At 39.3% G+C, this 27,519-nt stretch overlaps 3 protein-coding genes across 3 annotated transcripts in view; 1 reads left to right on the forward strand and 2 right to left on the reverse strand.

The window, feature by feature from the left end:
• The window catches only part of LOC119523721 (zinc finger X-chromosomal protein), a 725,297-nt gene that overhangs the window by 302,279 nt on the left and 395,499 nt on the right, over positions 1–27,519 (forward strand). The gene's annotated exons all lie outside the window — the stretch shown is intronic.
• Positions 1–27,519, reverse strand: part of APOO (apolipoprotein O) — a 94,444-nt gene that overhangs the window by 18,224 nt on the left and 48,701 nt on the right. The window contains exons 6-7 of the mRNA XM_037822544.1: positions 10,804–10,895; positions 7,747–7,827 (exon numbers count right to left, since the gene is read on the reverse strand). Coding sequence (XP_037678472.1) covers positions 7,747–7,827; positions 10,804–10,895 — 173 coding nt within the window. The remainder of the gene's footprint in view (positions 1–7,746; positions 7,828–10,803; positions 10,896–27,519) is intronic.
• On the reverse strand, positions 21,742–22,319 carry LOC119523731 (60S ribosomal protein L12-like). The gene has a single exon (XM_037822546.1). It carries the CDS (start codon positions 22,291–22,293, stop codon positions 21,796–21,798), a length of 498 nt encoding a protein of 165 aa, XP_037678474.1. The 5' UTR covers positions 22,294–22,319; the 3' UTR covers positions 21,742–21,795.

The raw sequence follows: 27,519 nt of genomic DNA on the forward strand, positions 1-27,519 counted from the left end.
GCATCTTTGCCTGGTTTTGGTATTAGATTGATGTTAGCTTCATAAAATGAGTTAGGTAGTGTTCCATTTTTTTCAATGTTTTGAAAGAGTTTGAGTAAGATTGGTGTCAGTTCTTTCTGGAAAGTTTGGTAGAATTCCCCTGTGAAGCCATCTGGCCCTGGGCATTTATTTGTGGGAAGATTTTTGATGACTGATTGGATCTCTTTGCTTGTGATGGGTTGGTTGAGGTCTTCTATTTCTTCTCTGGTCAGTCTAGGTTGTTCATATGTTTCCAGGAAATTGTCCATTTCTTCTACATTATCCAGTTTGTTGCCATACAGTTGTTCATAATATCCTCTTATAATTTTTTTAATTTCTTCAGGATCTGCAGTTATGTCACCTTTTTCATTCATTATTTTGTTTATATGGGTCTTCTCTCTTTTTGATTTTGTCAGTCTAGCTAGGGGCTTGTCAATCTTGTTGATCTTCTCAAAGAACCAACTTTTGGTGATATTTATCCTCTCTATTGTTTTTTTGTTCTCTATGTCATTTATTTCTGCTTTAATCCTTGTTATTTCTTTTCTTCTACTTGGTTTAGGATTGGTTTGCTGTTCATTTTCTAGCTTCTTCAGTTGATCCATTAGTTCTTTGATTTTGGCTCTTTCTTCCTTTTTAATATATGCGTTTAGTGCTATAAATTTCCCCCTTAGCACTGCTTTTGCTGCATCCCATAGGTTTTGGTATGTTGTGTTCTCATTTTCATTCGTCTCTATATATTTAGCAATTTCTCTTGCTATTTCTTCTTTAACCCACTGATTGTTTAGGAGTGTGTTGTTTAACCTCCAGGTATTTGTGAATTTTCTAAGTCTCTGATGGTTATTGACTTCTAATTGTATTCCATTGTGGTCAGAGAATGTGCTTTGAATAATTTCAATCTTTTTAAATTTATTGAGGCTTGTTTTATGTCCCAGCATATGATCTATTCTGGAGAAAGTTCCGTGAGCACTAGAAAAGTATGTGTATCCTGGTGATTTGGGATGTAATGTCCTGTAGATGTCTGTTAAATCTAATTCATTTATCAGATTGTTTAGGTTTTCAATTTCCTTATTGGTCTTCTGTCTGGTTGATCTATCTATAGGAGAGAGTGATGTGTTGAAGTCTCCCACAATTATTGTGGAAACATCAATTGCTTCCTTTAGTTTTGCCAATGTTTCTCTCATGTATTTTGTGGCACCTTGATTGGGTGCATAGACATTTACGATTGTTATTTCTTCTTGCTGAATTGCCCCTTTTATTAGTATGTAGTGGCCTTCTTTGTCTCTCAAAACATCCCTGCATTTGAAGTCTATTTTATCTGAGATTAATATTGCTACACCTGCTTTCTTTTGGCTGTAGCTTGCATGAAATATTTTTTTCCATCCTTTCACTTTCAGTTTCTTTGTGTCCCTGTGTCTAAGATGAGTCTCTTGTATGCAACATATTGATGGTTCATTTTTTTTGATCCATTCTGCGAATCTATATCTTTTAATTGGGGAGTTTAATCCATTTACATTCAACGTTAAAACCGTGAAGGCATTTCTTGAATCGGCCATCTTATCCTTTGGATTATGTTTGCCATATTTTTCCCTCTCTCTATTAATATCCTTTATTGTACCCATACCGAATCTCTTTAGTACTGAACCTTTCTCCAAGTCTCTCTGTCCTGTCTTTGTTTCTCTGTCTGTAGGGCTCCCTTTAGTATCTCCAGTAGGGCAGGTCTCTTGTTAGCAAATTCTCTCAGCATTTCTTTGTCTGTGAAAAATTTAAGCTCTCCCTCAAATTTGAAGGAGAGCTTTGCTGGATAAAAGTATTCTTGGCTGGAAATTCCTCTCACTCAGAATTTTAAATATATCGTGCCACTGCCTTCTTGCCTCCATGGTGGCTGCTGAGTAGTCACTACTTAGTCTTATGCTGTTTCCTTTGTATGTGGTGAATTGCTTTTCTCTTGCTGCTTTCAGAACTTGCTCCTTCTCTTCTGTGTTTGACAGTGTGATCAGTATATGTCTCGGAGTGGGTTTATTTGGATTTATTCTATTTGGGGTTCGCTGAGCATTTATGATTTGTGTATTTATGTTGTTTAGAAGATTTGGGAAGTTTTCCCCAACAATTTCTTTGAATACTCTTCCTAGACCTTTACCCTTTTCTTCCCCTTCTGGGACACCAATGAGTCTTATATTCGGACATTTCATATTATCTATCATATCCCTGAGGTCCATTTCGAGTTTTTCAATTTTTTTCCCCATTCTTTCTTTTATGCTTTCATTTTCCATTCTGTCATCTTCCAGGTCACTGATTCGTTGTTCAACTTCCTCTAGTCTTGTACTATGAGTGTCCAGAATCTTTTTAATTTGGTCAACAGTTTCTTTAATTTCCATAAGATCATCCATTTTTTTATTTAGTCTTGCAATGTCTTCTTTATGCTCTTCTAGGGTCTTCTTGATTTCCTTCATATCCCGTACTATGGTCTCATTGTTCATCTTTAGTTCTTTGAGTAGCTGCTCTAGGTGCTGTGTCTCTTCTGGTCTTTTGATTTGGGTGCTTGGGCTTGGGTTATCCATATCGTCTGGTTTTTTCATATGCTTTATAATTTTCTGTTGTTTTTGGCCTCGTGGCATTTGCTGAACTTGATAGGGTTCTTTTAGGGTTTGTAGACCAGTTGAAGTCCTTATCTCTAATTTATCAGATCTACAGCTTCGTGGAGTACACTTTCTCTAACTAACCAGCAGGTGGCGTCCACGAGCCACCTGTTCTCCACAAGCCAGATCTCCCCTGCTTAGCCTTTTGGTGAGTGGGGGAGTGAGTCTTGTGGGGCCCAATTGGTGTACCAAGCTTGCGTGTGTAGTTGGTGTTGCCTGCCCTGTATGTGGGGCGTGTTTCTGGGCAGTCGGGGAGGGGGGGTGGCCCTAACAATCAAATCTCCCTGATGATCCTAGAGTTTTAAAGCTGCTGCAATAGTCTAATCCTTCAGTTCAGTCCTGCCACAGTTTGTCTCTGCCACTGACCCACAAGTCTTTGGTATTGGCGTATGGTTCCTGAGACTTGCAAGTGGGCCCCTCTTCCAGGCTGTGCACCCCGGGTCCTCTGTTGAGGGATGACTGTGCTATGTCACAGGTGAGTGCCGTCCCCCCAGGGCAGTTCTGGGCTGCTGGGCTGTGTTGGGAGGCTCCCAGTCTGCTCAAATGATGGCTGAATGGGGCTCTGTTAATTCACACTGTTCCCCCTTCCCAGCTCTGGGACATTCAGCTGAGGTTGCAGGGAAGGCTAATGTCCACGCCCAGTTTTGTGGTGTGTGCCTGTTATTTGAAGCACTTCCGTCACACTGGGTTGTCTGGGGCAGCTCTGGGCTATGGGGCCGGCGATGGGCAGGAGTGTTTCCTGTCCACCAGGATGGTGGCTGTGAGCGGACACCCCCCTTTTCTTGGGAAGTTGTGTTGTTTAGTGAATTTTCTCAGCCACTGGATTATTGCCTTTTGTCTCAGAGCTCTCTTAGTTCTGCTCTTGACTTGATGTGCCCAAATTTCAATTCTTTGAAGCTTTCTGTATTGAGCTTCTTAGAGTAATTGTTTTAGAAAAAGCAAAAAGGATTTAAAAAAAAAAAAAAAAAAAAAAAAAAAAACGGCCCTCCTCAGAGATCTAATGGGTTATTGAAATGCTAATAGACAAAGCAACCAGGGCCATTAAGGAAAGGTGCACAGGGCAGAGAGATCAGCTTTGCTTCGGGATTTGCATATGCGCCTCAAGGCCTGATCTCCGCCCTTCCCCTTTCTGTGTTCACCAGAACTCCAAAAATCCTCTGCTTTTATTTTGGAGTTTTTCGTGTTGTTTTTTTCTATGCCTGTCTCCTCTCTGCTGGGCTGGCTGCTCTCAGAGTCTCTGGTGTCTGGTCTCAGTCTATCTATGGTTGGAGTTTGAATCAGTAGAATGAGTTTCCGATAAGAGCAGCCACTGCAATTCTCCCTTCTCCTTCCCGGAGCTGACAGCCCCTCCTCCCCCGGGACTGAGCCTGGCAGGGAGGGGCGCGGGTCCCCTGGCCGCAAAAACTTACAGATTTCGCTGATCTCAGCAGTTCCACGTTTTCATGAGTGTTGTATGAAGTATGCCCAAAGACAGATTGCTCTGTGGTGTCCAGTCCACGCAGTTCCTGGCTTTTTACCTACTTTCCTGGAGGAGTAACTAAAACATACAGCTCACCAGTCTGCCATCTCGCCCCGCCCTCCCATTGTACTATTCTTGCAACTAATTCCTGCAATTAATTCCATAGGTTTGAATTTTTTTTTCAAAATAAAAATTGGAGAAAAAAAAGTAAAACCACACAACCCCCCCCCCCCCACAATGAAAACTATTTTAAAGACTGGCAAAATTGAAAAGTCTAACAATACCACGTTTTGCCCAGGGAGAAGTAATTAAAACAACCACTTTGAAAAACGACTTGGCATCATCTAATAAAATTGAAGATGTGCAGGCCCTCAGAACCAGGAATCCCAGCCTAGAGAAACTCCTCACAAAACCATGAGGCATGTCCAAAAAGGTTTACAGCTGTGTTTGTAAGAGTGATATACTGAAAACCACCCAAGCATCCATCAACATGGATATTTTCCCATAAAGAAAGTCTATGGCAGTGAAAATGAACCAAATACAGCCATACATAGCACATAAATAAATATGTTAAAACAACAAAACAAGTTATAAAATAATACATATAGTAAGATTCCATTTACATAAATTATATATTTATTTATATTTATATTTTGTATATTTGTTTGTATTCTAAAAGCAAAAAAAAAAAAAAAGGCAAGCTCAACTACAGTGTTTTAGAACATATACATACGTGTTTACACTAAAAGAAAAGTTTAAAGAGAAGCAAGGGAATAAAAAACCCAAAATTCCAGATGGCAGTTCCCTTTGGAGGGGCATGTGGAGCACTTCAAAGGCACTGATAATTTCAATGGGGGGCATTATATTGTTGGATTTTAAACTGTATACATATATTATATATTCATTTAAAAAAAAACCTAGACCACCCTATGATGACAATATTTCTAGACACACCCATCTTCTCTTCACAGTTCCAACAAAGAGTTCATTTTAGCTGAAGCAGATAAATTCCTCTCAAGTGAACAATGATGATGAGAGAACTGAAAGACCACCTCGTGCAAACTTCAGTGGTAGAAGAGTCAGTGCAAACATTTAGAATCAATTCCTAAAAGGGGAAAAGGATGTGGCAGAAGAGCAAAATGCCACAGACTTGTTAGGGTCCTTGAGAGTAAGACAGCCCTGTGGGAAATAATACAATTGTGAACTGAGCCATCATTTAGACTATTTAAAAATATTTCAGGCCCTGTTTTAAACATAATGTCCACAATTTTTTTTTACTATTTACAACCAAAAGCATGTCTGTTTCTGGTACCGTTATGGTACAAACAATTATGAATTACATTGTACCTAACTGAGACTGGTAAGTGAAGCTTGGCTTGAAAATTAATTTCCAAATAAGCTAACAAACAAATCTCCTTCACAAAGTGTTCCCCCAATTCCCTCTCTTCTTCATCCAAAACTCTTACATTTTTTTCCGTGCCTTTCTAATGGCACCTACCACATTTTGCCTTATGTTTTGGTTGTGCACTTTCCTCATTTCCCTTTATTACAAATTACTTGATATCCCATGAACAGAATATACACAGCTTGAGCGCCCCAAAAGATTCCTGTTACAGGGTAGGTTAAATCTTCAATCTCATTAAACAAACAAAAATAAAAATAAAAGCAATGTAGTTATTTTAGGTTATCTGTTTTTCTTATTCCTTTGTTTTGGTTTTGCTTGAAATGGCTTTTTTATTGTTTGTTTTTAAATTTTTTGATAAATAAAGTTAAAAAAAGAGAAATATCCAAAAATAAACAAACAAATAAAGTCTATTTTGTCTGGGAAAAAAAAAAGAAAAGCCTGAAACCCACAAAATCCAACAAGGGGAGGGAGCAATAAAACAATGGCATCTCACTATCAAATACTTCTTGAAATTTATCTGTGTAACTAATCTTGAATTAATAGGGCCTGCTGCTATTTTTCATTTAGAACTAGTGCTAAATGTTGAAAGAGTCAATCAACATCAATTTTATTACCTTCTATTGAGAAGCCGACAGGAAAACTATATTTTGAGAGTAAACAAAATGAAGAGCACTTTAAATTCTCAATGACTTTGAAAAGGGGAGGGGGAGGGCACAGAGGACTAGCAAAGAGATTCAAACCAACCTTGAGCTAATTAGAAATCTTTACCACCCACCCCCAAAAGACCAATATATAAATTTGAGTAACTTTTAACATTTTCAAATTACCACAAAATGCCAGACTCCTTAATTTGCATTCCTGACACAGTTCATTCTTTTTGCACTGGGCTGAATTCTCAGAGTGGTTAGAGAAAGCTGTTTCCAAGTGAGAGGTGCCCCCCACCCCCACCCTTGGCTTTGGTGTATATATTTCTGCAGTCACATCACAGTGAGCACTCAGAATTGAGGCTGATTTAGTCTCACTTTCTACATTTCTATCTAGGGCTGTGTATAGTTTCCCTCACCTGCTATGTCCTTTCCCATATAAAATTCAGTGTGGGCTTGTTAAGGAATGTTTTAAACAGGAAGGAAAGCTTCCAAAGAAAATGTCAGAGAAATTAAAAAAAAAATCTGAGTGTTTATTCTTTAACAGGGATTGCCAAAGGACACTTGATATTATTATAGAACGCCCTACTCAAGAACTAGTTTAAATAGGCTCACTAGAGATTAATTCCTTTGGAAACCACCAGTATAAAAATCAGTTTTAAGATTTCACTGGAAGATTATTTATGTAAACAGTGAGGGTCTATGACTTATTCTATAATGGTACTTCCAAATTTCAGTTAACAATTCCGGATTTTAGTTTTGAGATATACATATACTTGAAGTATTTTCATTTGAAATAATTTGGAGTCAAAATGAACTTCCTTCAATCTATAATCTAGAAGGTATCTGTCAAAATAAGAACCCTGATTCTTCCTTAGCTGGCTGTGTACTCTCTGACCTTAGAGGAGACAGGATGCCTTGTTCTGTACTCATTCTTCCTTATTAGGGAAGAATGTTCCAGCAAACGTGGACAACATTTAATCAGCTACATGGCTGCTAGAAGAGATGGAAGATAGAATGCCCTTACCATTACACAACCTCCTCTCTCTGCCACTCATCCGCCAGACAGCACAGAGAAGGTGCCCTGTGGCTGGTCCCCAACACACCATAGCTCACATACCTTAGCTGGGCCAAAAAGGCTGGAGGATGCACAGGCACAGCATTGCTAAAGGAAAGCACCGAGCTTAGGACAAGTGAAAAAGCAAGAGAAGGGATCTTGATGACTATCTTTTGCCTGGGAGCATAGTATGTTCCCTTTGAATCCAGATTTGATAGAACTTTCAGATAATACACTATATTTTGAATAGATAATAAATAGAATAGAGTGGAAATTATGGGCTAAGGCTGGCATGGAATGCATTTTACGGTCACCACTTATTCAGCCCTGTTGATGACAATCAAATACTTGGAGGTTTTACCACTCCTCCAATAAGGGTCACCAGAAAAACTGAACTGGAGGAATAAATAAAAACAAACCAAAAAAGCAAGATAAAACAAACAGTAGGCTCACCTGGTATTTTACAAAACCCTAGAGAACCCATGTATTTAAACCAAAAGGAAGATAATGAAAAAGCTGTTTCTCACCTTTTGAAAATTCTCCTTCCACAAATCTTCAATAACTATATATCCTCGCAAACTCCAATCATATAATTTCTCCCCACTGACCTTGAAATAAAATACAAAAGATCAACTGCTATTCCATGCATGATGGTAAGGAAGAGAATTTTCTGTTTTCTTTTCTTTTTTTTTTTTCCTATTTCCAAAAAAACTGTATTGGAGCACGTAACTACTACAGTAAGTCATGGGACATACACATTAAAACTGTGCAACATAAAAATTCAGTAAGAATGACAGAACAAGGAGAAAATTAGTCTGGTTGTTTTTAGTTATCTTTTAAAATAACTTGCTACAAATTATAGGTGTATACTCGAAACTTTCAAAATTTCAAGACAAAAAGTAGATCATTGCTGAAGTTTCAGGAAATTTCTGAAAATCAGACACAGAGAGAAGGCTTCTACCTATTACACCCAGCACCTGCCCTGCACATAACAGCCAATTAATTCACATTTGCTAAATTGAAAATCATTCATTTTAAGGGCTTAGATTTAAAAAAAAAGGTAAACCGAATGAACATGCTCTGTTTTCCTAGGCCCCACAAAAACATAAAGTCTTCAAGTTTATATAGGGATTTTGGAGGTAACCAAATCCAAAACCCTTTCTATAACATCCTGAGAGGTATAACCCAAGGACAGGAAATACTTCCAGGTCAGGGAGCTTACTACCTTAAAACGCACTCATTTGGTAATGGATGGAAGTGATGGTAGCACTACATGGTGAATGGAATTAATGCTGCTGAATGCACACATAAAAATGGTTAAAATGGCAAATTTTATGTTATATATCTGTTACCACACTAAAAAATAAAAAGTAAAAATTGTGCTTGTCCACCTTTAGCCAGCTGGCTTTAACTGTTGGAAACCTTTTTAAAGTATTGAGCGTGCCAAAAAAAAAAAAAAAAAAAAAAAAAAGGCTCCTAGTAATTTGCATTCATTGGTCTTACCTATGACAAAGAATGCTGATTATTCTTCCACGTGAGGGTACTTTCAATTTCTGAAAGCAGTTTTTTTTCCCTAATTTTTACAGTAAATTCTTTGCATAGTATTTTAGTTTACAAAGCACTTTAACATAAATTATCTCTACCTTGTATAAAAACTCTGTGAGGTGAGTAGGCAAAAAGATTATAAGGAAACATTCAGAAGCCAAGCGACTTATTTTATGTCACACTGCTAGAAATCCAGTGGCCTTTGCAATAAACTGATATTCTTCCAGTTGCTTCAACTGTTCTTAAAATATATGATATGATTCTCAGACCCATCAGTAGACACCTTGAGCATTACCACATATGTAATACTGTTCTCAGTGTTTTAAATTTCTGAGAGGAAAATAACATTCTCCATTAATCTAAGGGTTTTCTTACTGTACTTTTATGTAACCACTACTGAACAGAAAATAGAACATAGGCAATTAAGTGGCTTGTCCAAGGTTAGAGTATTCATAAAAAAGAAAACTGAAGCTTGAAATGGGAACTAAATGACACTTAAAACAATATCAGATCTCTTTCAATCACTATTTTATATCTAGTGAAAATACAGCTAATCGTTTCGTTCTGACTTATTCTAGGTACACAATAAAAGGCAAAACTCCTTCCCACGGACTTTAAAAATAAATAAGTATGCAATTCAGAGCTCCATCCTACTGTCTTGGTTGTGAATACAAAAGTTATTTTGCAACATATGCTGTGATGTATAAGGTAAAAAAAAAGACTCCCACACAGGGGGTAGACACATATGCTTTTAAAACAGCAGCCAAGCCAACCCTCCCGACCACATCCATTTACTGTTTAAACCATAACAGATTGAGATGTTGCTTAACTAGAGCAAGCAGACTGTTATTCAGTGTTCCTGAGCTGGGGCTGGAGTAGGAACAGGAACTACCTGCCTCCAGGGCTGTAATAAACAATGTCAAGCCCATACCAGCAAGATCTTATTGGCAGTTGCCACCAAGCCATCAATTCCTCACAGCTGGGGCCGCTGGGCTCCCACCTACAATTGCAGGAATGTGAACTCAATCCTGTCAAGAGGAATTCAGGAAGATCAGTCTCGGGTCAGTCTGGCTCAGAGCCCTCAGGGCCTAATTCTGGTGAATGCACCACTGCTTCCTCCTGGGAGTGATTCTCCATGGGATATGGTACTTCCAGCAACTAAGTCCCTGTCTCTTCATAAGTTTCCCAGGACCTCAAAACCTAGAGCCTGCCTTGCTCTTGCCAGCTTTCCAAGAGACTATGTCTGGAGGCCTACTAACTGCCAGGTACCACCCACCCCCACTCAGGCTACCTACTGGACTACATCAGTGGTTTCCAAACACTATGGGCATTAAAATCATCTGGAGGGCTTGCTAAAACAGACTGTTGGCTCTCACCCTCAGAGTGTCTGATTTGGGGGGGGGGGGTGGACGGGGGTGCTGAGAATTTGCCTTTCTAACAAGTACCCTGGTGATGCTAATGCTGTGGGTCGAGACCACATTTTGAGAACCGCTGGTCTAGCTTTACCCATGTTGCCTACCACTGCATTCTACTTACTTGCCAAGATATCACCAAGGTGGGGCCTCAGAGTAAGAAAGAAGCAGCCAACTGATAGACCTGAGAAGGGCATTACCAGCAGAAGGGACTGCACGCCCTGAAGTCACCAGCAAGGAAAGCCAGGTCAGTGCCAGGACCAGAGAAAAGGCTTATAGAGCCAGAGCACAATCTGTGCATGCATGTCCTAGGGGAGAAGGCTGGGCTCAGAACACCCAAATTGAGAATGACCCACAGATTATCAGCTTTGGAATTTGAGTCTCTATCCTTCCATGTAAATATGCAAAAATATCTTAAATTTTCTTTGATTAATATTCAAATTGGCATGCATTCTCTGAACAATGACATTGAAAGGAGGGCCAGATTTAAATTTCCATAGTTCATCTGTATGTGCAAATAAATTTTAGTGTGGTATAAAACCTGCAAAATAAAATAAAATTACGCAGTAAACCCATACATATACAAGCAAGAAGGAGGGACACCCTAGCTTACTGGGTCTAATTTACCTGGGCAAATACGATAGCTTGTTGTGGATAATAGATTGAGGCAGCTAATCCCATGAAACCAGGAGGATACACCAGCTTCTTTATTTTTGAACCTGTTAAATAAAAGATCGCACATACCATCAGATGATTCATTATCCTTACCAACACAGTTTACCTGATACATTTAATACTGAATAAGACTTCTTTGGTCCTAAATTGACAGAGAATGTGACAAATATGCTCACCAAAAAGAACCACCATTTTTTACAGCTTTATTGCGATATAATTCACACACCATACAATTAACCCATTTAAAGTGTACAATTCATCAGCTATTAGTATATTCACAGAGTTGTACAACCAAAACCACAATCAATTTTAGAACATTTTCATCACTGCTGAAAGAAACCCCACACTCCTTGGCTTTCATCTGTCAATCTCTCCATTCCCCCAGCCCTAGGCAACCACACATCTACTTTCTGTCTCTATGGTCTTGCCTATTCTGGACATTTCATATAAATAGTGTCATAGAACATGTGGTCCTTTGTGACTGGCTTCTTTCACTTGGTACAATGTTTTCAAGAGAACCACGATTTCTAGGACAGCAGAAGACAAACTGTTCTGAAAAAGAAGCATTGTTTTGGTTTCTAAAGTTTATATATTTTTTTTTACAGCAAACTGACTTCCTATTTAAATATTAAATGTAAGCACTCCTTTTCTCTCCCCCTTTAAAATAACAGTATAAGGATAAAACACAGATAATAAACCCACAATGAAGAAAACATGGGTAGAGGGGTCATTGGCAACCAAGAAATAGCAACGAATTTTCAGAAAACAGAAAGTGGAAGGAAAAAAAGATGTGCAGCCTTGAAGTTTTGAGGAGGGACTGCAGCCAAGGAGGGGGTAGATCTGCCTTAGACAGCCCCAGGGTGGCTCCAGACCCAGAGATGGTAGGTACTATGGAGAGCAGGGAGGACGACCAGGGATCAAAATGGGGTCAAGTGCAAGTCCTGTGCATGGACTAGTTGACCCCCTCTTGCCCTGATGCCATCTCAGTGCAAAACTGCCCTTGACTAGGAATTCACTTCCAGGCCCCCCAAAAAGTGTGTGTATGTGGAGGGTAGGGGAGAATAGGGGTAATCTCTAAAGAAAGGCTCTGGATTTTCTACAAAGAACCCAGATAGCTGGTGGGTGTGTGTGTGTGTGTGTTTGTATGTGTTAGTGTCTGAGAGTAAAGCCCTCCTCACACTGGCACAGGGTGTAGGTGCCCCCTACCCATATAAGGTCTGTTCCCATCCAGCTTACCCTAAGGTAGAGCCTGCCTGTCAGTAAGCCCCATCTATGCTCCAAGAGTTCTTACTAGCATTTCAACTGCCTATTTCTGAACATGACTGGACAACCAAGAATTGTCAGACATCTGAGGAAAGTCTGCAACATAAAAGAGAGAGACCAAGACAAGCAAGAAGAAAAAATGACCCATAGGAAACAGATCTTAAAAGCAATACTACACGTGATATTAAGTATCATCGAGTAAATTTAAGAAGCTACTACATTAAAAGAAAAAGAATTCTATGAAAAAGGAACATTCGGGAAACTTAAGAAAGAATTATTGGAAATGACCACAGTAAAAAAATTCAAAAGGAATAAAATAATCAAGAAAATATAAGAGATATATAGGGTCAATTTAGACACTCCAATCACTAATTAAGGAAGGAAAAAGAATGGGAGTAAATTTTCAAACATAAGATATCTTCTTATGTTTGGTGGCTGAAGGCTGTAAGTCACCAATGAATGAAGAGATCAGTATTTAGTCACAGCACTGTGGAAATTTAGAACACTGAAGATTAAGAGAAGATCCTCAAAGCTTCCAGGAAGAAAAAAAAAATGAATCACTTAAGCATAGGAAAGGATGCTCAACATCACTGGTCATCAGGGAAATGCAAATCAAAACCACAATGAAATACCATTTCATACCCACTAGGATGGTGATTATTAAAAAAAGAAAGACAGAAAATAATAAGTGTTAGCAAGGAAGTGGAGAAATAGGAACCCTTATATATTGCTACTGTGGAAATTAGTTTGGCAGTTCCTTGGAAAGTTGAAAACAGAATTATCATATGGTCTGGCAATCCCACTGTGCTGGTTTGAATGTATTATGTCCCCCAGAAAAAGCCATGTTCTTTGATGCAATCTTGTGGGGCAGACATAATAGTGGGGATTAAGTTGGAACATTTGGATTAGGTTGTTTGCATGGAGATGCGCCCCACCCAACTGTAGATGATAACTGATGGGATATTTCCATGGAGGCGTGGCCCCACCCATTCAGGGTGGGCCTTGATCAGTGGAGCCATATAAACGTGCTGACTCAGGGAGATGGAACTCAGTGCAGCTGTGAGTGACGTTTTGAAGAGGAGCAAGCTTGCTAGAGAGGAACATCCTGGGAGAAAGCCATTTTGAAACCAGAATTTTGGAGCAGAAGCCAGACACGTGCCTTCCCAGCTAACAGGTTTTCCGGACGCCATTGGCCATCCTCCAGTGGAGGTACCCGATTACTGATGTGTTACCTTGGACACTTTCTGGCCTTAAGACTGTAACTGTGTAGCCAAATAAACCCCCTTTTTATAAAAGCCAATCCATCTCTGGTGTTTTGCATTCTGCAGCACTAGCAAACTAGAACACCCACTTCTTGGTATATACCCAAAAGAATTGAAAGCAGGGACTCGAAGAGATATCTGTACACCAATATTTACAGCAGCATTTATTTACAACAGCCTGTGGTGGCCCGATGCTCGGGCCCCCTCCTAAAAGCCTGTAACAAACCTGCTTTGGCCAAGGACAAAGGTGAAGAAAGTAAACAATCTCCCTGGAGGGGGAGAAATGTAATTACAGATCAAAAAAATGGCAATGATTGTATCTTAGTCTTAAACACTAACCTTAGTAAACATCAGGTCTTAGGCCCCTTTAATGATTATACTAGAGACCCATATTATATGGAATGTCTTTGTTCAGAAATCAAATACAGCCTCGTGCATTTCTGTTTTCTTTGTGGAGCGCTGATGTCAGGAATGGCTACCACTGGAAAAACTTCTCCTGTTCATAAGTCCCAAATAAAATTCATGACTGCTTCTGTGCCTGGTGTGTTTTTTGGTTTCACTGCAGCCCCTGCCCATGCTCTGCGAGAGCTGAGCCTGGGCCAGAACATAGCCAAAATGTTGAAGCAACCCAAGTGTTCATCAACAGATAAATGGATAAACAAAATATGGTATACACACACAATGAAATATTATTCAACCATAAGAAGGAAAGACATTTTGATGCATGCTAAAACATGGATGAACCTTGAAGACATTATTTGGGTGAAATAAGCCAGACACAAAAGGACAAATATTATATGATCTCACTTATATGAAATATCTAGAAGAAGCAAATTTCATAGAGATAGATAATAGATTATAAGTTACCAAGGGCTGGGGCAGGGAAGGAATTATTGTTAAATGTGGGCAGAGTTTCTGTTTGAAGTGACAAAAAAAGTTGGGGTGATGGTATTGGTGATGGTAGCACAATATTGTGAATGTAATTAATACTACTGAATTGTATACCTGAAAGTGGTAAAAATAGGAAATTTTGACTTGTATATATGTTACTACAAAAAAAGATGAAAAAAAATGGATCACTTAAAAACGAACAAGCATCAGACTGGTAATCAACTTTCACGTCTGCAACACTAGATGCTAGAAGACAAGGCCTTCAAAAAGACACAGCCTTCAAAGTTTTGATGGAGAGCAAATTCTACTCCCAACCAAATTATCACTTGTTATGAGGGTAGAAAATAATTTTCAGACGTGCAAGGACTTAGAACGTTTACCTCCATCATATGCCTTTTTCAAAGTTATGTAAGCATGTACTTCAACGATATGGCAGAATAAACCAAGGAGGAGATGACATGGAAGCAGAAAAGGGGGGCTCAAACCCAAGAGAGCATCAAGAACACAAGTCTAAGACAACAGTTGTGTTGATGCCCCAGTCCAGATGGTAGGAGGATGTAGGGCTCTGGGAAAAGGGGTCATCAGCAGAATAGATAGGAAGATGGAGAGCTTGGAGAAACCTTGAGAATGAGGTTAAAACTGACAGAGGATGAAACAGGAGAATACACATGGACTTGACACTAGAAAGAGACTCTACTGAGAGGCACAGTGTTTCTGACGTGGGACCTGTATAGATGCCAGTGCAATGTATGTTAATAGTACACAGTTAGAATAATGTAAGTGCTCTTTATTGGTTTTAAACTCTTAGTTTCAACAGACAAATCGCCAAAGACAGAACTATGGTTACAGAAGAGAATACAAATTTTATCAACCTAGACTACTAATAAATTAGTGATTCTCTCCCTGACATGTTTCCTTGATTTAAAGGATATCACCATCCTAGAAGAGAAAAGCCTGTTACACCCCTGGGACCCCACCTGTACACTTGAAGCTTTAAGAGCCTGGGCAGCTTGCACAGGTGAGGACCAGGTCAAGAACAGTAAACCTGCCAATCAGTCAGCAGCAGCTCTTGGGCCACCACCTCCTGCTGCTTCACACAATGAGCTAAGAGCCCCAGAACCTCAGGAAGGAAGCGCAATCACCTGCCCCACCCCCAGCTACATGCCCACACCACCCAAGAAGCCAGTGGTGTGGGCTGTAACAACCAGCATTGCCAGAGGGGATCTACTGGCCGCCACTACTGGGGAGAGTGACCAGAAGGTAACAATAGTTGTCAGCAACCACCTGCCACTCTTGAGTGGCCTTGGGGCCCACTTCCTCTGAACGATCACCCACTCACCTTGCTGGGAGTCACCACCAGTTATGAACACCCTTATCAACTGAGGCTGCATATCCTGCTGCTGCCAGCCAAGGAAACCATTTCCCTGCTCACCACTCTAGCCACCCATAAACATACCTGCCATCCCACTCATCTTGCCTAGTGCATCCTTTGACATTGTTCACCTCAGGCCCTTCTACATCCAGCGTCCATGGGAAAAGACCTGTTGTTGAGTATGTGTGTGTGAGTGTACGCATGAGTGTGGTTGTGTGGGTGTGTGTATGTATGTTTTTGAAAAAGAGTTAAGGTTTCAAGTTATTTTAATATGACTGAGCCTTCCCAGGAAAAGAGTGAGGGGGAACAAATAAACAAACACAAAGGAACAGGACCTGCAGTTGTGGGTGTCCTCATGCTGCTGTCCTGCCCAGGCGAGCATAGCCCATTCCTCCTCGGGCTGGTCACCCTAGTGATGTGCAAGGGACAAACACGCAACAGCACGGGCAGGTCTGCACGGCACAGGGAGCCTTCCTTGGGTCTGCAAGACTCCCCCACATGTTCCAACTGTGGAAAGGGAACGGGAAGCTCATCTCACTCTATTCCACATTCCTATCTTCCTGTCTCCCTGACAATAGCCAAAACAGCCTGGGGATCTTCATAAAATCCAATACTATCTAAATAAGATAGGAATGCTTTTCTGAACAGCTTTGCAGAAAGGGGGGGTGGGGTGGGGAGAAGTTTGGGGCAAAAAAAGTTGGAACAACTATTTTGAAAGCTAATTACTAAAAATAAACTCTAAATTTAACTCTTATATATTCTGCACAAGATGGGAGAAGGGCAGGGAAACGATTACATGAGTTCATTCCACAAATTAGGAGCGTGACCTCCAAAGTTGCATTTCTACACATTCTAAAATAATACTTAATGCACATATAGACAAGATTTTTTAAATTGGAGGAATGAGTATCAAACTATTCTTTATGGATATCTTTTATGGGGGTCTGATTAGAGAGTTCATAAACTTTCTGCATTAGGAATTGTTGTAATGTCTGAATTTTATAACATAAAAATTTATATTGCAATAAGTGAAATTTTCAAGTGTTCCTAACAAATTAATCTCAGTATATTGAAGTATTTTATCATTTATTGACAATGTTTTGTAATCTAGCAGTGAGTGTAGTAATATTTTTTGTTTTGTTTTGTTTTTCTTTTTTGTAGTAGTAATATTTTTAAGTTGACACTTGTTAACTTTTCATTTAAGTATTTTTAAAAGCTTTACATCATCACTGACAGAAGCCACAACACGTCAAGGAGCTAATAAAATCTCTATTAAATCACGATTCTACTTACTGTGATTATTTACCTGATTTTTTTTTACTGATCTTAATAGTGAAACATTTAGAAATAGTTTCTCAGGTACGACAGACTTGGGTTAACAAAAGTTCTCTCTCTATGTACCAAAGAACAAAAGTAATTTGATCAAGTAAATTGTCTACAAGGGATTAACTAATTTCTTTTTTCACATATGCAGGAATTAGCAAGAGTATACAATTTCTATATGTGCTTAAAATAAAATATACTGGAGAAACAACCATGTCAATTATACACTCAGAAGGCCACAGTCAGGAAGGAACCAAATCATTATTCTGAAAACTGGTAAATGCAAAGAAAGAACCAAACATATATTCCAGCCTCTCCCTTATGAACTATATAACTCAGAGATACAAAATGGTTGACAAGGAACTCTAGGAAGTATCATAGGTAATAAAAGAAGAATGACAGATTTAGAATGTTACCAATTTGCAAAGTTTAGTGGTTAATGGCTCTAGGCAATGATCATCAGTAGCTGCTAACATCACATAAAAAAGAAACCACCAGTGCTTGCTCAACACATATACTGAAAAAAGAAACCACCAGACATCATGTGCCTCCTGATGTAAGTATACTACATCACTTAGGGAATATACATGTCAAAAATCAAATCTGAATTAGATGAACTCTAGCTTTAACTGCTAGTTTATAGAAAATACAGAAGGCAGAAAAATATGTTAAATGATAACATGGTAATGTAGTCATTGAAATCCAGAATCTCAAAAACTCTACAGGAAAAAGTATGATTTTTCAACTGATAAATTGGAGGAGCAGGAATGGAAGGAGAAATGAAATGTGTAGGCTTTGTTTAGATCTTGATTCAAAACAAATGTAAAAAAAATTTAATGCTACTTAGATATTTAATGATATCTAGGAAATACTGTTAACTTGAGGGGGGTGATAATGCTAATTTTTTTTAAACAGAAGCTTTATATTTTAGAGATACATACTGAAATACATATAGATTAAATGATACCATGTAGTAAATTACTTCAAATTAATCCACAGTGTTGGGGGGGGGGGTAGGAGAGTGAGAGGTAAATAGAAGAAATAAGATTGAATAAAAATTACTGTTACAGTTGGGTGATGAGTACATGGGGATACATTATACTGTTCTCTGTACTTCCATTTATATTTGAAGTTTTCCAAGGCTTTTTTGCTTTAAAAAAATTTTAAACCACATACTATCCAATAATACCTCCTTTTTAAAATAAAAAACTTACTGTGCAAGATGGCAGACTGGTGAGCTGTATGTTTTAGTTACTCCTCCAGGAAAGCAGGTAGAAAGCCAGGAACTGCGTGGACTGGACACCACAGAGCAATCTGACTTTGGGCATACTTCATACAACACTCATGAAAATGTGGAACTGCTGAGATCAGCGAAATCTGTAAGTTTTTGCGGCCAGGGGACCCGCGCCCCTCCCTGCCAGGCTCAGTCCCGTGGGAGGAGGGGCTGTCAGCTCCGGGAAGGAGAAGGGAGAACTGCAGTGGCAGCCCTTATCGGAAACTCATTCTGCTGATCCAAACTCCAACCATAGATAGACTGAGACCAAACACCAGAAAATCTGAGAGCAGCCAGCCCAGCAGAGAGGAGACAGGCATAGAAAAAAAACAACACAAAAAACTCCAAAATAAAAGCGGAGGATTTTTGGAGTTCTGGTGAACACAGAAGGGGGAAGGGCAGAGCTCAGGCCCGAGCTCAGGCCCTGAGGCGCATATGCAAATCCCGAAGAAAAGCTGATCTCTCTGCCCTGTGGACCTTTCCTTAATGGCCCTGGTTGCTTTGTCTCTTAGCATTTCAATAACCCATTAGATCTCTGAGGAGGGCCCTTTTTTTTTTTTTTTTTTCTTTAATCCTTTTTTCTTTTTCTAAAACAATTACTCTAAGAAGCCCAATACAGAAAGCTTCAAAGACTTGCAATTTGGGCAGGTCAAGTCAAGAGCAGAACTAGGAGAGCTCTGAGACAAAACGCAATAATCCAGTGGCTGAGAAAATTCACTAAACACCACAACTTCCCAAGAAAAGGGGGGTGTCCGCTCACAGCCATCATCCTGGTGGACAGGAAACACTCCTGCCCATCGCCAGCCCCATAGCCCAGAACTGCCCCAGACAACCCAGTGTGACGGAAGTGCTTCAAATAACAGGCACACACCACAAAACTGGGCGTGGACATTAGCCTTCCCTGCAACCTCAGCTGATTGTCCCAGAGTTGGGAAGGTAGAGCAGTGTGAATTAACAAAGCCCCATTCAGCCATCATTTCAGCAGACTGGGAGCCTCCCTACACAGCCCAGCAGCCCAGAACTGCCCTGGGGGGATGGAACTCACCTGTGACATAGCACAGTCATCCCTCAACAGAGGACCCGGGGTGCACGGCCTGGAAGAGGGGCCCACTTGCAAGTCTCAGGAGCCATACGCCAATACCAAGGACTTGTGGGTCAGTGGCAGAGACAAACTGTGGCAGGACTGAACTGAAGGATTAGACTATTGCAGCAGCTTAAAAACTCTAGGATCACCGGGGAGATTTGATTGTTAGAGCCACCACCCCCTCCCTGACTGCCCAGAAACACGCCCCATACACAGGGCAGGCAACACCAACTACACACGCAAGCTTGGTACACCAATTGGACCCCACAAGACTCACTCCCCCACTCACCAAAAAGGCTAAGCAGGGGAGAACTGGCTTGTGGAGAACAGGTGGCTTGTGGACGCCACCTGCTGGTTAGTTAGAGAAAGTGTACTCCACGAAGCTGTAGATCTGATAAATTAGAGATAAGGACTTCAATTGGTCTACAAAGCCTAAAAGAACCCTATCAACTTCAGCAAATGCCACGAGGCCAAAAACAACAGAAAATTATAAAGTATATGAAAAAACCAGACGATATGGATAACCCAAGCCCAAGCACCCAAATCAAAAGATCAGAAGAGACACAGCACGTAGAGCAGCTACTCAAAGAACTAAAGATGAACAATGGGACCATAGTACGGGATACAAAGGAAATCAAGAAGACCCTAGAAGAGCATAAAGAAGACATTGCAAGACTAAATAAAAAAATGGATGATCTTATGGAAATTAAAGAAACTGTTGACCAAATTAAAAAGATTCTGGACACTCATAGTACAAGACTAGAGGAAGTTGAACAACGAATCAGTGACCTCGAAGATGACAGAATGGAAAATGAAAGCATAAAAGAAAGAATGGGGAAAAAAATTGAAAAAATCGAAATGGACCTCAGGGATATGATAGATAATATGAAACGTCCAAATATAAGACTCATTGGTGTCCCAGAAGGGGAAGAAAAGGGTAAAGGTCTAGGAAGAGTATTCAAAGAAATTGTTGGGGAAAACTTCCCAAATCTTCTAAACAACATAAATACACAAATCATAAATGCTCAGCGAACCCCAAATAGAATAAATCCAAATAAACCCACTCCGAGACATATACTGATCACACTGTCAAACACAGAAGAGAAGGAGCAAGTTCTGAAAGCAGCAAGAGAAAAGCAATTCACCACATACAAAGGAAACAGCATAAGACTAAGTAGTGACTACTCAGCAGCCACCATGGAGGCAAGAAGGCAGTGGCACGATATATTTAAAATTCTGAGTGAGAAAAATTTCCAGCCAAGAATACTTTATCCAGCAAAGCTCTCCTTCAAATTTGAGGGAGAGCTTAAATTTTTCACAGACAAACAAATGCTGAGAGAATTTGCTAACAAGAGACCTGCCCTACTGGAGATACTCAAGGGAGCCCTACAGACAGAGAAACAAAGAAAGGACAGAGAGACTTGGAGAAAGGTTCAGTACTAAAGAGATTCAGTATGGGTACAATAAAGGATATTAATAGAGAGAGGGGAAAAATATGACAAACATAAACCAAAGGATAAGATGGCTGATTCACGAAATGCCTTCACGGTTATAACGTTGAATGTAAATGGATTAAACTCCCCAATTAAAAGATATAGATTCGCAGAATGGATCAAAAAAAATGAACCATCAATATGTTGCATACAAGAGACTCATCTTAGACACAGGGACACAAAGAAACTGAAAGTGAAAGGATGGAAAAAAATATTTCATGCAAGCTACAGCCAAAAGAAAGCAGGTGTAGCAATATTAATCTCAGATAAAATAGACTTCAAATGCAGGGATGTTTTGAGAGACAAAGAAGGCCACTACATACTAATAAAAGGGGCAATTCAGCAAGAAGAAATAACAATCGTAAATGTCTATGCACCCAATCAAGGTGCCACAAAATACATGAGAGAAACACTGGCAAATCTAAAGGAAGCAATTGATGTTTCCACAATAATTGTGGGAGACTTCAACACATCACTCTCTCCTATAGATAGATCAACCAGACAGAAGACCAATAAGGAAATTGAAAACCTAAACAATCTGATAAATGAATTAGATTTAACAGACATATACAGGACATTACATCCCACATCACCAGGATACACATACTTTTCTAGTGCTCATGGAACTTTCTCCAGAATAGATCATATGCTGGGACATAAAACAAGCCTCAATAAATTTAAAAAGATTGAAATTATTCAAAGCACATTCTCTGACCACAATGGAACACAATTAGAAGTCAATAACCATCAGAGACTTAGAAAATTCACAAATACCTGGAGGTTAAACAACACACTCCTAAACAATCAGTGGGTTAAAGAAGAAATAGCAAGAGAAATTGCTAAATATATAGAGACGAATGAAAATGAGAACACAACATACCAAAACCTATGGGATGCAGCAAAAGCAGTGCTAAGGGGGAAATTTTTTTTTTTTTTTTTGGCTGTCAAATTATCTTTTATTGAAATATTTTCCTTTGAAGTTCTTAACTAGCTGGGCATTCTACTGCACCACTGTTGATGTCATCTATGATGTCATGAGGGTGGCGGCCATCCACATTGCAACCCACAGACTGGGCAGTCCCCAGAATCTCTTTAATGGTTCCAGAGAGTTCTCTAGCCAAAGATCGGTGCCGCATCTGTCGGGCAATGTTGACAATCTCATCAAAGGTGATATTTCCACTGTGCTTAATGTTTTTCTGCTTCTTCCTGTCTCTGGGTGGTTCCTTAAGGGCTTTGATGATCAGGGCAGAGGCAGAAGGTACCACTTCAATCTGGGCCTGTCTGTTCTGAATGGTCAGTTTCACTGTAATCCTTAGACCTTTCCAGTCAGCAGTTGCCTTGGCAATGTCATCACCAACCTTTTTTGGAGACAGACCGAGGGGGCCGATCTTGGGGGCCAGGGCAGACGTGGCACCGACTTCCCCACCGGTGCACCTCAGGTACACGACTTTGATTTCGTTGGGGTCGAACTTCGGCGGCATGATGGAGGCGGCTGGTGTCGGATGAACCCAAGGGGGAAATTTATAGCACTAAACGCATATATTAAAAAGGAAGAAAGAGCCAAAATCAAAGAACTAATGGATCAACTGAAGAAGCTAGAAAATGAACAGCAAACCAATCCTAAACCAAGTACAAGAAAAGAAATAACAAGGATTAAAGCAGAAATAAATGACATAGAGAAAAAAAAAACAATAGAGAGGATAAATATCACCAAAAGTTGGTTCTTTGAGAAGATCAACAAGATTGACAAGCCCCTAGCTAGACTGACAAAATCAAAAAGAGAGAAGACCCATATAAACAAAATAATGAATGAAAAAGGTGACATAACTGCAGATCCTGAAGAAATTAAAAAAATTATAAGAGGATACTATGAACAACTGTATGCCAACAAACTGGATAATGTAGAGGAAATGGACAATTTCCTGGAAACATATGAACAACCTAGACTGACCAGAGAAGAAATAGAGGACCTCAACCAACCCGTCACAAGCAAAGAGATCCAGTCAGTCATCAAAAATCTTCCCACAAATAAATGCCTAGGGCCAGATGGCTTCACAGGGGAATTCTACCAAACTTTCCAGAAAGAACTGACACCAATCTTACTCAAACTCTTTCAAAACATTGAAGAAAATGGAACACTACCTAACTCATTTTATGAAGCTAACATCAATCTAATACCAAAACCAGGCAAAGATGCTACAAAAAAGGAAAACTACCGGCCAATCTCCCTAATGAATATAGATGCAAAAATCCTCAACAAAATACTTGCAAATCGAATCCAAAGACACATTAAAAAAATCATACACCATGACCAAGTGGGGTTCATTCCAGGCATGCAAGGATGGTTCAACATAAGAAAATCAATCAATGTATTACAACACATTAACAAGTCAAAGGGAAAAATCAATTGATCATCTCAATAGATGCTGAAAAAGCATTTGACAAAATCCAACATCCCTTTTTGATAAAAACACTTCAAAAGGTAGGAATTGAAGGAAACTTCCTCAACATGATAAAGAGCATATATGAAAAACCCACAGCCAGCATAGTACTCAATGGTGAGAGACTGAAAGCCTTCCCTCTAAGATCAGGAACAAGACAAGGATGCCCGCTGTCACCACTGTTATTCAACATTGTGCTGGAAGTGCTAGCCAGGGCAATCCGGCAAGACAAAGAAATAAAAGGCATCCAAATTGGAAAAGAAGAAGTAAAACTGTCATTGTTTGCAGATGATATGATCTTATATCTAGAAAACCCTGAGAAATCGACGATACAGCTACTAGAGCTAATAAACAAATTTAGCAAAGTAGCGGGATACAAGGTTAATGCACATAAGTCAGTAATGTTTCTATATGCTAGAAATGAACAAACTGAAGAGACACTCAAGAAAAAGATACCATTTTCAATAGCAACTAAAAAAATCAAGTACCTAGGAATAAACTTAACCAAAGATGTAAAAGACCTATACAAAGAAAACTACATAACTCTACTAAAAGAAATAGAAGGGGACCTTAAAAGATGGAAAAATATTCCATGTTCATGGATAGGAAGACTAAATGTCATTAAGATGTCAATTCTACCCAAACTCATCTACAGATTCAATGCAATCCCAATCAAAATTCCAACAACCTACTTTGCAGACTTGGAAAAGCTAGTTATCAAATTTATTTGGAAAGGGAAGATGCCTCGAATTGCTAAAGACACTCTAAAAAAGAAAAACGAAGTGGGAGGACTTACACTCCCTGACTTTGAAGCTTATTATAAAGCCACAGTTGCCAAAACAGCATGGTACTGGCACAAAGATAGACATATAGATCAATGGAATCGAATTGAGAATTCAGAGATAGACCCTCAGATCTATGGCCGACTGATCTTTGATAAGGCCCCCAAAGTCACTGAACTGAGTCATAATGGTCTTTTCAACAAATGGGGCTGGGAGAGTTGGATATCCATATCCAAAAGAATGAAAGAGGACCCCTACCTCACCCCCTACACAAAAATTAACTCAAAATGGACCAAAGATCTCAATATAAAAGAAAGTACCATAAAACTCCTAGAAGATAATGTAGGAAAACATCTTCAAGACCTTGTATTAGGCGGCCACTTCCTAGACTTTACACCCAAAGCACAAGCAACAAAAGAGAAAATAGATAAATGGGAACTCCTCAAGCTTAGAAGTTTCTGCACCTCAAAGGAATTTCTCAAAAAGGTAAAGAGGCAGCCAACTCAATGGGAAAAAATTTTTGGAAACCATGTATCTGACAAAAGACTGATATCTTGCATATACAAAGAAATCCTACAACTCAATGACAATAGTACAGACAGCCCAATTATAAAATGGGCAAAAGATATGAAAAGACAGTTCTCTGAAGAGGAAATACAAATGGCCAAGAAACACATGAAAAAATGTTCAGCTTCACTAGCTATTAGAGAGATGCAAATTAAGACCACCATGAGATACCATCTAACACCGGTTAGAATGGCTGCCATTAAACAAACAGGAAACTACAAATGCTGGAGGGGATGTGGAGAAATTGGAACTCTTATTCACTGTTGGTGGGACTGTATAATGGTTCAGCCACTCTGGAAGTCAGTCTGGCAGTTCCTTAGAAAACTAGATATAGAGTTACCATTCGATCCAGCGATTGCACTTCTTGGTATATACCCGGAAGATCGGAAAGCAGTGACACGAACAGATATCTGCACGCCAATGTTCATAGCAGCATTATTCACAATTGCCAAGAGATGGAAACAACCCAAATGTCCTTCAACAGATGAGTGGATAAATAAAATGTGGTATATACACACGATGGAATACTACGCGGCAGTAAGAAGGAACGATCTCGTGAAACATATGACAACATGGATGAACCTTGAAGACATAATGCTGAGCAAAATAAGCCAGGCACAAAAAGAGAAATATTATATGCTACCACTAATGTGAACTTTGAAAAATGTAAAACAAATGGCTTATAATGTAGAATGTAGGGGAACTAGCAATAGAGAGCAATTAAGGAAGGGGGAACAATAATCCAAGAAGAACAGATAAGCTATTTAACGTTCTGGGGATGCCCAGAAATGACTATGGTCTGTTAATTTCTGATGGATATAGTAGGAACAAGTTCACAGAAATGTTGCTATATTAGGTAACTTTCTTGGGGTAAAGTAGGAACATGTTGGAAGTTAAGCAGTTATCTTAGGTTAGTTGTCGTTTTCTTACTCCCTTGTTATGGTCTCTTTGAAATGTTCTTTTATTGTATGTTTGTTTTCTTTTTAACTTTTTTTTCATACAGTTGATTTAAAAAAGAAGGGAAAGTTAAAAAAAAAAAAAAAGATGTAGTGCCCCCTTGAGGAGCCTGTGGAGAATGCAGGGGTATTCGCCTACCCCACCTCCATGGTTGCTAACATGACCACAGACATAGGGGACTGGTGGTTTGATGGGTTGAGCCCTCTACCACAGGTTTTACCCTTGGGAAGACGGTTGCTGCAAAGGACAGGCTAGGCCTCCCTATGGTTGTGCCTAAGAGCCTCCTCCCGAATGCCTCTTCGTTGCTCAGATGTGGCCCTGTCTCTCTAGCTAAGCCAACTTGAAAGGTGAAATCACTGCCCTCCCCCCTACGTGAGATCAGACACCCAGGGGAGTGAATCTCCCTGGCAACGTGGAATATGACTCCCGGGGAGGAATGTAGACCTGGCATCGTGGGACGGAGAACATCTTCTTGACCAAAAGGGGGATGTGAAAGGAAATGAAATAAGCTTCAGTGGCAGAGAGATTCCAAAAGGAGCCAAGAGGTCACTCTGGTGAGCACTCTTATGCACACTTTAGACAACCCTTTTTAGGTTCTAAAGAATTGGGGTAGCTGGTGGTGGATACCTGAAACTATCAAACTACAACCCAGAACCCATGAATCTCGAAGACAGTTGTATAAAAATGTAGCTTATGAGGGGTGACAATGGGATTGGGAAAGCCATAAGGACCACACTCCACTTTGTCTAGTTTATGGATGGATGAGTAGAAAAATAGGGGAAGGAAACAAACAGACAAAGGTACCCAGTGTTCTTTTTTACTTCAATTGCTCTTTTTCACTCTAATTATTATTCTTGTTATTTTTGTGTGTGTGCTAATGAAGGTGTCAGGGATTGATTTGGGTGATGAATGTACAACTATGTAATGGTACTGTAAACAATCGAAAGTACGATTTGTTTTGTATGACTGCGTGGTATGTGAATATATCTCAATAAAATGAAGATTAAAAAAAAAAACTTACTGTGACAGTCAGGTTATATGCTATAATTTATAACATACAAAACTGAACTATAAATTCCTTAAGTGTTAATGACATGTGCTAAAATTCACTATTAAGTGCTTACAAAAAGAAATTGTCTGATGATTTTTGACAAATGTGCCAAGGTATTTCAATGGGGAAAAAGATAGTCTTTTCAAGAAAAGGTGCTGCAATAATTACAGAAAATGAATGAACTCAACCCTTCCCACCATATACAAAAATTCATTTGAAGTGAATCAGGGATATAAATGTAAACCCTAAAACTATAACATTTCTAGAACATAGGAAAAAATCTCTGTAATATATAATTAGGCAAAGAGCTCTTAGAACACACACAAAAAAGAGGAACCACAAAAGAAAAACTTAATAAATTAGACTTCATCAAAATTAAAAATTTCTGTTCTTTGAAAGACACTGCTAAGAAAATAGAAAGACAAGCCACATTTTGGAAAAAGTATTTGTAAAACACATATCTAATAAAACTTGTATCCAGAATATATAAAGAACCCTCACAATTCAGTAATAAAAAGACAACTCAATTTAAAAATGGGTAAAAGATTTGAACACACACTTCAACAAACAAGATATACAAGTGGCCAACAGACACATAAAAAGATGCCCAGTATCATTACCAGGGTAATGAAAATTGAAAGCACAATGAGATAAATTTAGAAAGACTGATAACACAAAGTGTTGGCAAGGATGTGGAGCAAGTGGAACTTGTAAACATTGCTAGTGGGAATGCAAAGCAGTACAGCCAAATTGGAAAACAGTTTGGCAGTTAAATCTCACTTACCATAAGACCCAGCAATTCCATTTTTAGGTATTTACTCAAGAGAAATGAAAACATATGTTCATACAAAGACTTGCAAGGGAATATTCATAGCAGCTTTATTCATAACAGCCCAAAACTGTAAACAA

This window comes from Choloepus didactylus, chromosome X (assembly GCF_015220235.1).
Source record: "Choloepus didactylus isolate mChoDid1 chromosome X, mChoDid1.pri, whole genome shotgun sequence".
NCBI lineage: Eukaryota > Metazoa > Chordata > Mammalia > Pilosa > Megalonychidae > Choloepus > Choloepus didactylus.